General features: G+C 36.0%; 1 protein-coding gene across 2 annotated transcripts in view; it reads right to left on the bottom strand.

Moving 5' to 3' along the window:
* The window catches only part of LOC128024041 (voltage-dependent R-type calcium channel subunit alpha-1E-like), an 86,618-nt gene that overhangs the window by 25,168 nt on the left and 47,306 nt on the right, over positions 1 to 14,144 (bottom strand). For both annotated transcript variants that reach the window (XM_052610689.1, XM_052610691.1), the window contains exons 18-25: positions 11,765 to 12,502; positions 10,344 to 10,618; positions 7,583 to 7,727; positions 7,343 to 7,472; positions 7,156 to 7,215; positions 6,535 to 6,641; positions 2,138 to 2,234; positions 509 to 669 (exon numbers count right to left, since the gene is read on the bottom strand). In XM_052610689.1, the coding sequence (XP_052466649.1) occupies positions 509 to 669; positions 2,138 to 2,234; positions 6,535 to 6,641; positions 7,156 to 7,215; positions 7,343 to 7,472; positions 7,583 to 7,727; positions 10,344 to 10,618; positions 11,765 to 12,502 (1,713 nt within the window). The remainder of the gene's footprint in view (positions 1 to 508; positions 670 to 2,137; positions 2,235 to 6,534; positions 6,642 to 7,155; positions 7,216 to 7,342; positions 7,473 to 7,582; positions 7,728 to 10,343; positions 10,619 to 11,764; positions 12,503 to 14,144) is intronic.

Here is a 14,144-nt window from a genome sequence, read left to right as displayed (position 1 = left end):
TTATTTTTTCCAATATATTAAAATATATTGAAAGCGGCAATCATTTGTATATTTTGCAATATATTATATAATATATGTATCATCAATATATTATTAAATGTATTCAAATATATAAAATATTAGAAAATAAAAAGGGAAAATAATATGTTACAATATATCACAATATATTTTAATATATATATATTGTTAAATATATTTTCCTTTCGTAAGGGGAAACAATAATTATTATGGCATTTCATCTATTGCCCCAAAATCATTGCATGACCTTTGCTTTCTATAACAATCTATTGAGCTACATTTGGATTATTAGACATCGTGCATAATTGGGGCATCGCTCATGCCCCAGAAAAAAATTCAACACGCATTGAATGAATGATACATTTCTGAAAATACAATGCATTAAACTAAAGTAACGAGAGCAACACTGCTCCATAAAGTAAAAATTTTCATTAAAAATGTACTTCTCAAACTCAGAAATACAGTTTATACAAAGCATCTGGCTGCTTACTGGCATTCCTTTTGTGTGGCCATCGATCCGTCGGTACAGTAGAAGAACTTTCCCTTGAAGAGCTGCACTGCAATCACAGCAAAGATGAACATGAAGAGCTGGTAGACGATGAGGATGTTGAAGACATTCTTCAGGGATGTGACCACACAATCAAACACAGCCTGCAGGACAACAGAAACAGTCATCATATCACATATCCCTTCTCAAACAGGTCTTCAGCCAGCAGAGTTTCATATGCAACTTTTTGTCGTTTGCATTCATATGCAGTTTCATATGCAACAGTATCTAAAACAATCAGCATCACAATTTTACCTTAAGCCTTGAATTTATTTGTCGTCATTCAATTAGTATAAATTGCATCATAATGAACATGATGCACACAACATTACACTGCCTGCACTATTATTTGCAAGTGATCAAATCAAATATTTGTGTGTTTTTTTTTTTTTTTTCAGGCAGTACAATCATTTTCTGGCATGTTGGTTGCTATAGTAATAATCAAAAACCCATGTGATTTTGCTCTACAATGACTGGAAACTGAAAAATTAGGGTTTTATTCTTTCTATTTTCATACAATCTGCTTATTTTTCACTAACAGTTAGGTATATGGGCTAAAGTAGGGTGGACATTAATGCTTATATTTTTAAAAATAAATAAAAAAAGCTATTTCCATACAAATTAAATTCATGCAAAATCACTGCGTTGTAGATTAGTAATGTTTTCTCTAGAGAAGTGCACAAGGCTGGTAACTTCAGATTTCTTTGTCATTTCTTTCCCCAAAGATATCTCTCGATCTCCCGTCTCTAATTCAATTATGGTTTAGTTAAATGGTCTGATGATAATTCTCATAATTCTGGCTCTGTATATGACTGCATATTGATTTAAAATGAAAAATGTCAAGTACCGCGAGTTATATTTAGCCTGCTTTTAATTATTCACAGAGGGATTACTCATATTTAGACAGCAGAGTCTCCTTATTAATTAATTAATTTGTTAAATTGTGTTTCTTTCGTGAGACTGTTTCAAAGGAATATTCATGGAACAAGATATTTCTTGTCTAGAGTTTCTGTGTATGAAATACATAACATTACACACACAAACACAGTATATTATATATTAGTTTATCACCACAGCAAAAGTAGTCTTAAAAAATAAAATAAAAACACAGAATAGCAATTTTTTTCGAGGAACCCAAGGCTTATTTTTTATTTATTTATTAAGACTCACAAAAATGACTAATAATGTCCATTACATGCACTAGTATATATTTACTAATTTTGTAAAAACCTGTTACTCAATGACTATGCATTGATTAAATATTCCAAACTATTTTTCCAAAAGAGTTCAACTCAGTACTTGCAATTAATTTGCTGTAATCTTCTCTCTGGATACATAGAAATTGCATTGAGTTTTACTCTTTTGGAAGAATTTATTTGACCATGTGTGGACTGAAAAAGTGTTTAAGATCCTCGGTTTCTTGATTTTTATTTATTTTTTTCTCAATATTCAAAGCAGGCATAGTCACAAAGAAGTGGTAAAAAGTATAAGTGAGCAGAGAGTTGCATGGTGCTTTCTGGCTCTGTTTCTGGTCATGAATGTAAAGTATATAAAGTGTCAAAGAGCAGATACCTTGAGCTTTGGAAGTCTTTTTATGGTCTTGAGGGGACGGAGAACTCGGAGAACCCGTAAGGACTTAATGGTCTTAATGTCTCGCCCTTTGTTGTTTCTGTGAATAACAAAACATATTACATTTTTTAGAAAATTTTCATTTTTATTTATTGTCTTTTACTAATTTTTTTGGGAGGGTCAATAACTTAAATATGCATGTTGAGTTAATCAAAATAATTGCAATTAATCACATATAAGCCCCCCTAATTAAAAACAAAGGTTTAATTCTTCAATCACACGACTATCTTAATACTATTCCCTTTAACTTGCAAACCCTATTTTTATGAATCCTTTCTCTTACAAAAAAAAACATAGTTTCTGCTTGCTGTGAGTTTCTTACTTTAGTTGGTAACTGAAAGTTTTGCATGATTCTGCATCTTTGCTGCTTTAAGTCAGTATAAGCTGACCGACATATCAGCAACATATAATATAATAAAAACCTAAAAATGTACTACAGCATAGCATCTTCTAAATCTTAAACACTTTATACTGCTGAAAGAAACCAAGGCCTAACTTTTTAGGCTCACAAAAAAAGACTAATAATGTCCTTTACATGCATTAAAGTATATTTTATTAAAACCTGACATTCAATGACTAAGTAATAAATAAAAATATGTATGTTGCTTGAATATTCAAAGCAATTAACATGAAAAAAAATAAAAATAAAATAAAAACATGAAGGTGGCTTTTCAAGCTTGAACTGCACTGATGGTAGGGAAATTTATCATGGTACTTATGAGCAAAAAGGCATGATTACTTGCATATTAAAATAATGAATCACACTAAATTAACAAGTTCAGTTGATGGCCCTAGCATATAACCTAAAAAATGTCTATGCATGGCTGAAATAGTAAAAAAATGAGCGAAAATTTTAAATTAGTAAATGCAAACATGGTTCAGACATAACAATGTTATTAACACACATTAATAAATGATTGGTGGCCATTCTTATTTAAATGGACAGACAATGTGACAAATGAGAAGCATCTGCTGTTACCCCATTAAATTCCTGGCAGCCACAGAGATACAATCCAAACAACAACAGAGAAGCATTAAAAGAGAAAGAACACATGAACATCTCAAGTGTGTGTAAAGCCATTAAATAACGCGCCAGGGCACATTTATCAACATCTGGAATATCCTTATATAGAAATACTTCCTGAAATAAAGCAAATTCTTTTTTAGTGATATGATTAACATAATAATAATAATTAATCATATATATATATATATTTTTTTTTACAATTGTAAGCAATATCTTATTATCTGGTAATAAATGTTTCTGTACATACTGTATGCCTAATGCGCAACAGCCTTCAGATCACATTACGAACACTTGAACTGCATGATTTTAGGGCTTCTCTCAAGGGTTTCCCAAATAGACTATTAAATTTAGGACACCATAATTTTTTGAAGCTATTTTAATGTATGTTTAAGATCATATTTATATATTCTTCCAAACTAAACTATATATTTGTGACTTCCATCTCAGTTTTAGAATATATTAGCAAGCGATAAACATTCAAGAGTGTAACTTATATAACTTAAATGAGGGGTGGACAAAGTCCAGCCCACAGGACTATAGCCTGTTCTGAATCAGCCTGCAATACGCTTTAAAAATAGACCAGAATTTGGCCTGCTATTAAGAAAGAACATGAAATTCATAGACTGCACTTTATGTGTCGATATCACATATAGCCGAATCTCACAACACACCACCTCCACTAGTTCAGTCGCCATCGGCTTCTTCTTCTGCTTCCCGAGTTCAACTGATGAAGAGTTTGCTTCACTTTTCATGCATGTATTATATTCTTTTTGCACAGCAGTGGGTATTAAATTATGACCTGTTATACCTGTTTAGCCTCAACACTGCTTTGCATTGTTTTGGGTGGGTGGACAAAGTTTAGGTTGGTTTGGGATCAGTTTTTGCACTAAAGTGTGCATGTACTTCATCTTGAACTAGTTATTTGCTATGTTTCTGTACCAGTTATTTGGGATCAAGCAGTCTTGTATTTTGCACACATTGTGCTCTGGATTTGGTTTTGTATGAACTATACAATGGACCATAAACAATCCCCAGATTGTATTTGCATTTATGCATGTACCAAAGCCTTTTATCCAAAGCCTTTCCACTTTAAATTAAAAAGGATACATTATTTGTATTTAATGCATTTCCTGGGAATCAAAAACGTGAACTTGGCATTGCTGTTTGAGTTACTGATGTTACTGCGGATGATGTGCTTCTGTACTATATATCTCTGTTGATGTGATAAATGGCTCATATAAAATATACACACATATACAAATAAACATTGTAGACACATTTGACCAATGGGTTAACAATAAGATTAGATTATACAGTTTAGATTCAATTAACCCAGGTTCACTTAAAAAAAAAAGATGCCTGTTGTGACATTTCTGCTAATATGTATGTATTATGTTGCTTCTTTCATGTTTCACAAGTGAGTGGTGTAAAAAAAAAAATCAGTTTTTTTTACGAAACAGATTAAGGTATCGCAAAAAAAAATGTCAGGTGAGTGACACTAAAGAGTAACACACCCACACTAAATCCTAAACCACAACGCTAGTGTTGAGAAAAGCAAACTTGAGGTAAAAACACATTTGCCATTTTATTTTTGTACTAGTCTTTGAGCTCTTCTATCTTCACCCGAGCGCTCCACATCGCAAGTGCAATGCTGTACCAGGTGAGCAACAGAGCAAAAAAATGAATATTATGTAATTAATCACTCACACTCATGTCGTTATAAACCCATGAGAACTCTGTTCATCTTCTGAACACAGTTTAAGATATTTTAGATTTAGTCCGAGAGCTCTCAGTCCCTCCATTGAAGCTGTGTGTACGGTCTACTGTCCATGTCCAGAAAGGTAAGAAAAACATCATCAAAGTAGTCCATGTGACATCAGAGGGTCCGTTAGAATATTTTGAAGCATCGAAAATACATTTTGGTCCAAAAATAGCAAAAACCACGACAATGCTTTATTCAGCATTGTCTTCTCTTCCGGGTCTGTTGTGAGAGAGAGTTCAAAACAAAGCAGTTTTGCCAGATAACTGAAGAATGACTCGTTCTCAAGTCAAGAACCGGTTGCATCGGTTGTCGGATCGCCAGTAGTGATGGGAAGTTCGGTTACTTTTTGCGAACTGGTTCTTTCGGACAGTTCGATTCAATAAACCGGTTGAAGAAAACGTTTCACCGGTTCTTTTACGCTCGACGTAATGGCGTCATTTGCGATGATTGCCCTTGATTCAAGCCTTCGGTTTACCAGCGCTCATAACACTAGCACAGAATCAGTTCAGAATCAATCACCAAAAGAATCAGTTCAGTTCAGACGCTCTGTGTGTCGGTCTGCTTCACACTGAATCACACATGCGCAGTATCATCAGCTCCTCGGTTCACGAATCGGACACGTCTGACAGAAATGGTTCGTTCGTTATCTGGCTCGGCTCGGTGTTCATCTTCAGTTCTCTCTTCACAGCAGTTCAGTCAGTGTACTGTTTGAGTAAATGAATTACTCCGGGATATTGGTTTGTTTGAACTCAGAGGGAGTGTCAGACACATTAAAAAAGTTAACAGCTTAAGTCATTTGTGGATTAATGCGTATTGGAGACGGGAACAGTTTCAAACGATTCAGTTCTATTTGGTGAACTGGTTCAAGAAGATCCGGTTACATCGAGTGATTCGTTTGCGAACCGGATATCACTACACTGCAGTGAACTTGCTCACAACAGACCCGGAAGAGAAGACAATGCTGAATAAAGTCATAGTTTTAGTGCTATTTTTGGACTAAAATCGATTTTCGATGCTTCAAAAACTTTTCTGACGGACCCTCTGATGTCACATGGACTACTTTGATGATGTTTTTATTACCTTTCGGGACATGGACAGTATAAATGGAGGGACAGAAAGCTCTCGGATTAAATCTAAAATATCTTAAACTGTGTCCAGAAGATGAACGGAGGTCTAACAGGTTTGGAACGACATGACGGTAAGTCATTAATGACATGAACTAACCCTTTAAAGTCATAGCATAGTATTTTGCAAGGAACTGCATGAAAATAAGTCTTTATTAATTTGTTCGTGTTTTACTGTGTTTCATTTCACTGGGAAATTGCAGTAAATTGTATGGATAGATTTAGGTTTTTTGAGTTTTGCAGAAATATTGACAGAGGCATTTTTTTTTTTTTTTTTACAATGAGCCTATGTTGAAAGTTAACTGAGATTTTGAGTCTGGAGTTGTTGTTAGACATCTATAATGTAGAATGGGTCCAGATTAATTCTATAAGTAAAAATCAGATTTTATGTCACACAAGGAAGATGGCTCTAATTGTATATACTTACGTCAATGCAAAGGCAATCAGAGCACCAACCACCACAATAAAGTCTAGAATGTTCCACAAGTCACGGAAATATGATCCATCATGAAGAATGAGGCCCTGGTCGATCATCTGTATAAAATGGCATAACATACTATTATACAGAATATGGAGTAAATAGAATTTTCTGTCTTTTATATCTGTATGTAAAATTCTATAAATGTCTACCTACATTACATACTGTACCTATACATACAAATATAATTACAAATTTCTTTGTGACAGCCCTAGACTATGGAGTCAGCATACTCTCAAAATAAATGCATTTACAAAATAAGAATCATATGTTTCACATTTACAAATTATTTGAGAGGCTCAAATCTGATTGGCTAAAGAGTACATCAGAAACACATATGAGGCAAAAACCTGCCAGGAAAGTCTCAAATACACACACACACACACACACACACAAACACACACATACACTTTTATTTTATGCATTTTTACAAATCTAATTTTGTAAATACATTTATTTTGATACTTATCTAGCTCCATACTAGACAAAAAAAATCCTTCTATATACCTCCTTATACCTCCTTTAATATACCAACTGTTTAAATCATGTTTGAAGTAGGAAAGCGGTTACCTTTATAATCATTTCAAATGTGAAAACGCCAGTGAAAACATAATCAAAGTAACGGAGAACCTGCAATCACACAGTAAACAAGCCTGTCACTTATTTACTGGATGTTGTTTTCTAAATACTTGCAGTCATTACATTAGTCATTACATGAGACATTAAGCAAGTAATATTTTGAAATATAATGGTTTACCTTATTCCTCTCTGAATTGGTGCATACAGGATCCTCCGCAGCCAGTGCAATGCTGCTGGCCACAATCACCAGGAGAATGGTCATCTCAAAGTAGCGCAAGGTCACTGCATAGTGGCAGATCCTTCTGATGCTTCAGTTACAAAAAGAGCATGATTTTAGACATTATGTTTGTCCTGTTTTGTCATGCATAATAAACTGTACAACATCTAAACATGGGATCATGTAAAAATGACAACTTACGGATTTGAGCTTTTGAAAATGAACATGCTGTCTGGAGTGTCAGGTTTGGGGGCAGTCGACTGTTCACCTCCATTCTCAACATCATCATCATCATTACCATCATCAGCTTTGTCTGAGTGAGAGGCCTCCACGTCCTTGAAGCTGACTGTGACGAGTCAAATCAAGAGAACAAATCAAATATTTAAACATTTTATTTGCAGCAGGGTTAACATCCTAAATATGAATAATGACTTGTATACTACTACAATCAATCAATCTTGTCGTCGAAATTAGTCTGAATGAGAAATGAGTAACTGAAATTCTCAAAATAATGCGAAAGTGCATGCTGTTAATTAATATTACTCAGTACTGAAATATAAAATTCCACTGTAACAAGAACACCTTAAAAATAAATGTAATGAAATATTTTTAAAGGCTACTGTTTTTAAATTTATTTCATTTTGTAGTTCCCACTCAAGCATAACAAAATTTGAAAAGCATGCATAACATCAGGTTTGGGTTTATAATTAAAGCAAAAAAAAAAAAAAAAAAAAAAAAAAAAAAAAATATATATATATATATATATATATATATACTTATATATATATATATACAAAAACAAGTGAGAATGAAAGCAAAATACTTAAAAAAAAAAAAAAATATATATATATATATATATATATTTTTTTTTTTTTTTAAGTATTTTGCTTTCATTCTCACTTGTTTTTGTATTTAGCCATGTAAAATGAGTTAAGTAAAAAATAAATAAAAAAATTAGCCATTAATATCAATATCCTCTAAATTTAGCGATGCTATATTCAATTTCAGTAACTATCACTTTGACTAAAAAGGTTTTTAATTTTTGTTGACAAAAATTATATTTCACTTTACGAGAAGTTTATATATATATAATATATATAACTTCTCTTAAAGTGAAATATAATTTTTGTTGAAAATTGCATTCAGGCTATACATTTTTACCTATCATGTGTTTCCGGGGAATCAAAGGTTTCGGTTGGATTCTGACTTTAAATTTGACAGTGCTGATCAGGTTGGATCAGAACAAATCGTCTCAGGTATAGGGAGAGTTTGGGCATGAAATTAAAGCCTGTGCATACCTCTATCACCCCTGCATCAAAATATGCCTTCTTCCCTACTATGAAAAGCAGTGCATGGAATGAGAAGTATTTCCACGGTTTTCCAAAAAGCAGATGACCCAATACTTCCTATAAATCTCTGAGATTTACGGTCTCGTTGGGCTAAAGGAAACAAGCTGTGAATGGCAAGGAAGCATTACTGTTGTTGTAGGACACGTCAAATATGCCTATATGATAGAAGTATGTCTGGACTGTATTCATACTGCACGGATGCATACTTAATAGAAGACACTTACATAACAGTCACAAATTAATTTCATCAAATGTAACAATTTTGCATCCTGCAACAAAGATTTTAGAGTCACTTTGGCTCTGAAACTGTGAATGGAGTGTGATTGGCATTGTAAATACATCAGGCTAAAAAATAGCCGGCAAGTGTGATTCAGGTCTCAAAGTACATATGTTTGGAACTTGCATTGAACTGCACATATAAATGCTTTATTTCTGAACTGTCAGCTCACCTTTACATTTCTGTCTGGTGTGTTGTGTAACTAGACTGTCTGTTGCTAGGCGCTCTCTCTCACATATATTTGCAAATGAATGTCACTCAGTTGAAATGATTTGCAAAAGCTTTATCTCCCAGGTTTTGACCACAATTACCTGTGATTATGTGTATCTGAGATGCAAATGTTTTTGCTCTGATTACAGACTGGAAGCCATAAACCTGAGCCCACTGAGTTGCACTTCTTTATCTTGTGTTGGGTTTGGGTTTGGGGGGGGGGGGGGTTTGGAGCTCTGTTCACACAGAGTGAACACTAACCCAGATTTCACCCAGCACCCAGCATGAAGCCCACTATTGCAATAGAACTGAATACTCTAAAGGCAAACTGCTCTTTACTTTCTGAGACAGCTGAAGAAGCTTAGATTGCCACAGGCATTGATGGCCCAGTTCTGTGTCTCTATTAATGAATGTGTCCTCACTTTAACAAATTATTCCCTCTGCAAACAATTGTTGCTGTCCACCCCTCCTTCAGGATTCAGCCATCAGCAGCTGAACTACACTAAAAATCAACACTGTAGCACATTGATCATCTTCCTCTGAAAAACTGCTATGCAAACCAAACCAAATACAACAGGCACTTCATTGCCAAGAACTGCTTATTTCAATTATTCAATTCATAACCCACACGTCAGTCCACGCACTGTATATAATACATACGTATAGTGTAAAAAAAATAAAATAAAATGGTTCTCACAGTGCTTAATGCAAAAAGGCACTTAGCTTTTGGAGATTGGCACGTCCCGTGGCTTGACATGCTATATTTCAAATAATGCCTTTAAACATTACTTTGCTACTTCTTGCATGCTTTTTTTTTTTAATTAAGAGACTGGAGTATTTGCAATAGTAAAAAAACACAGGACAAGATTAAAAGTGACTTCATGGCATAGAGTGAAAAACTTTTTTTTAAGAGGATATTTTTCTTCACTATTTAAAAATACAGTTTTGCTTTGGTTCTATACTCCAAAACAACTAGAAATTGGTATGATAAAATAGTAAATACTTTAGAAGAGAAATCCAGAGAAAACATACTCTGCACTGTAAAGAACCATTTAAACAAGATGAATGAATGGATGGATGGACAGACTGATGGATGGACAGATGGATGGATGCATGGATCAAATACCAGTCATTGGTGCCATTTCCAACAAAGGCTGGGTTGACATCTCTCGTTTAATGCTGGTTTCTGTCATACACTCATCCTGGTTCAGATAGCTGCCATTGTTCTCAATGTCTGAGACTTCCCCTGTCATGTACTTGGATTCTGATGTAAACTCTTCTTTGTCCCTCATAAATGGAGTTTCTTGGCTTTCTGCTTGATCCTTCATTCCAGTACAGACAGTCTGAAGCTCTTGAAAGTCAGATGCTTGGGAAATTCCTGTCGCATCACCCACAAACTCCCTAAAATACAAATGTACAGGTGTAAATGATTGATTTTATTAAATAACAAAAACATGATTCATAACTTTGCTGTGTGTTGTGCCTAGAAAAACATGTGTGTGTGTGTGAGATTTATATATCGAGCATCGCGTTAGTTCAGTCAGGCCAGTCTTGACACCTATCACAAGCGGTCTATTTAAATTCCCATTCTTTAGTGTCTCTTCCATCGCATCGATGCTTGGAATTAACTCCCACCTCAAACCCCAACTCCACCAACTGAACCTGTAATCCAATCTAACTTTGTTCTTTCTTTACAGTTTCTTCATTGGAAGCAGTCTCTATCACATTTTGTTTACAACTCATGTACTTGGGAATTGTAATTATGTATGCTTATAATGGTTCTGTTCTGTACCCCAGGAGGGTTTGTCTTGCTGCTCTCCCCGCTCTGTCCAAGCTTGGCTGCATGGACAGCCATGTGGAGTGTTGCCCAGAACATAACCATACCACCAACACTAACTGTATGCAATATAATTGTCATAAATATACTTGACGGAAGTGGTCGTGATTGAAATATATATATTGAGAAAACCCTTTTTAAAATCAAAATGATTTTTGTAAAACCAGTGGTCAAATGCAGTGTGGACTCTTACATTTCTGTGCAATTATATTCACTTGACTAGTGGCTGGTCTTTGTGTAAATGTCCAAAAAATGAAAAACTTTATGAATGTTTTGAAAATAAAATGTAAATGAAAATTAGTTAATATCAAGAAATGTTTAAAATTAATTGCTATTGTTTGAACAATTTGTAATTATGTAATTAATAAAAAAACAACTGTAGTCTGATAATAAAGTATTTTAAAATGTAATATAATCAAGTACTTTTGGAATATGATTACATAATTCAGATTACATGTAATCAGTTACTACCCAGCACTACTAATTACTGGTAGTTAACAAGTGGTTTCAAAGTTACTTATACTCAACAGAATGTATAAAGGGACCAAAATGAAGTGTTACCAACTAGGATTGTACCAGGATTACAACATTTGTCAAAAATAGTAAGCTACATCCAAATAAGAATTTCACCAAACCACAACATTGAATGTAAACTAGCAACATAACTGAATGACTCACTAAATGAAAATAAGCCACAATCGTGTTCTTACCGTTGGCATTCCTCCTGATTCTCATTTTGTTTGCCAGGCAGGATAATTTCTGTTTCATACATGTGCATCGAGTTTTTAGACTGTGTTTCCTCCATTTTATCCTCACCCTCTTCAGGCTGTTTCTCGCTGCACCCAATTTGCTGGTGATTCTCTGCATTTCTGGCCTCTGTTCTGGACTCTCGATGTCTGTGGCGTTTATGTCGCCCACCCTCTGCTACTCCGGCAGCAGCAGCAGCCCGAAACTTCCTTGCCACACGATGCTTCCTCTCTGTATTTGAATGATGGTTATTTGCACTCTGCCGCTCCTCTAGTCCTGATCCCATCAGGGGCAAGGGTTCAGATTCTGGAGGTTCAGGGAGTGGAATGGTTATAGACATGGGCGGCTCTGGCAGGGGCATCCCCACAGACATTGGTGATTCTGGCAAGTGTAAAGGGCTCGTCTCTGGGGATATGCTGCCTTGTTGGAGATGATCACTCACTGGAGTGTCTAACTGGTCTTCTGTGGTACTGCCAAACAACACCTCACGACTGGCTATCTGCCGACGTTTCCGCAGCTGGTTTGTCCGTTGCTCCCAGACAGAAACGTTTATCTTTTTGCGTCTTTCACGGCGGCCAGCAAAAGCATTGACAGGCTGCTCCTCTGCTGGTTTCCCAACAGGTTCCTCCTCTGCCTCTGCAGGAGATGGTCGTCCTCGGTGGATGGCACGCTTCCTGTACAGGTACGGTCTCCGTCTTCGTCTGCATGGACACGATACATCTCAGTCACAACATGTAAATAATTTGCAGCATGCAAAGTTCACAATTCACAAGGGTGTGTGATAAAAATCAGAAAATTAGAATAAAAACAATGGCTATTGATTAAGGCTAAATAAAAGGTAATTCAAGAGAAAACCAGGGGGAAATTCTTGACTAATAAAAATAAACAGACAAGAAAAAAAGAGAGAGAGAAACAGAGTGCACAAAGATCTACATGTCAGCAGGTAATTTGGAATGCTGATGAGATGGACAGTGCAATGTTAATGGCAGACATGACAGATAAAAAGATACATAGACAGTTTACTTACAATTATGCGTATTCTTTTGTTGTCCATGAAACCAAATAAATGATTAATTGAAAATAAGCCATTAGTGTATTTGCAGGCAGGACATACCAAACAATCCATATTGCTAGACTCCATACAAATCAATTCATAAGGCTAGAAATAGTTAAAAAGAGGTTCCCCTCAGGCAAATCGAGTTTGTTGGAACGCTTTGGGAACACGTCTTTGTGACCATGTTCTGAAGTGTGGAATCAGTCCAATAGAGAAGCGAGACAGCACAAGCGGGTTGATGTGAGCAACCAGGAACTGGCACAGTGCATGTTAGGTTTTGCTATTCAGTAAATGTGCTGTGGTGTGTATGTGTTTCAAAAGCATTCAGTCAATTAATATATCTTTGTTGTTATTAAGACAGCATTAATGTCAAAGAGCAAAAACAAAAGTAAGTTGGTGCAATAGATTGTGTGTTCCTCCCTGCCGTGGGTTTCACATGGTCTTTGCATCATCTATTTGGGAGCATGTGAGGGAGATGACCGTCCTGATTGTGAGCAGCTGCCACTGCAGGTGCACCACTTCCCCCTGGCTCTTTTTGATGAGAGCGGCCAGGCCTGCGATCTTGCTGGTACCATTCCACTTTAGTACACCAAATTAAACTCTCTAGTTACAACAGACTCCTGTTCAGAGGAGCTGGCATCCTCAGCCTCGCTAATACCCCTGCGACCACCCATGCAGGCACAGTTGGCTCCGACAAGCTTAGTTCCCAGCTGTCGCCCGGCAATGGTACGGCACGCGAACACTCATCCCCTCAAGTAAAGGAACTAGAACCATCAAGTTGGATGTTCTCTGCCAGTTATTCGCTTCAGGGCACTGAAATGACTCCTCTAGCCATACCAGAGGCCAGCCCAGAGAGGTATTTCTGGCAGCGTGGAAACTTCTGCCAAATGTCTCACAAAGAGTCCTGCAGACTGTAGAGAGAGGCAACAGAATTCAGTTTGGCTCTCCCTCCTTTTTTTATCGGGGTTGTCCCCACAATAGAAGCAGTTTTAATAGCACAATAACGAGACTCTGGTAATGGAACAAGAAGTTGACACTCTCTTGAGGAAGAAGTACACAGAAAACTTTCCTCCTCTTTCAAGAGAGTCTGAGTTCTACTGTCGATACTTTATTGTTCTGATGCAGGATGGGGGGTTGCGTCTGATCATAGATCTGCCTCTGCTGAATCGGGCTATCAAATGCTTTTGGTTTAAGATAAAACAGACTGTCTCAAATCAGGTTTGAAGACTGGTATATCATGATAGATCGCAAGGACACATACTTCCACGTATTCATTTTTCCTCAGCACA

The sequence above is a fragment of the Carassius gibelio genome, chromosome A2 (genome assembly GCF_023724105.1).
Source record: "Carassius gibelio isolate Cgi1373 ecotype wild population from Czech Republic chromosome A2, carGib1.2-hapl.c, whole genome shotgun sequence".
Lineage (NCBI taxonomy): Eukaryota > Metazoa > Chordata > Actinopteri > Cypriniformes > Cyprinidae > Carassius > Carassius gibelio.
The sequence above is the reverse complement of the archived record's forward strand: the minus strand, read 5'-3'. Positions and strand labels throughout refer to the sequence as shown.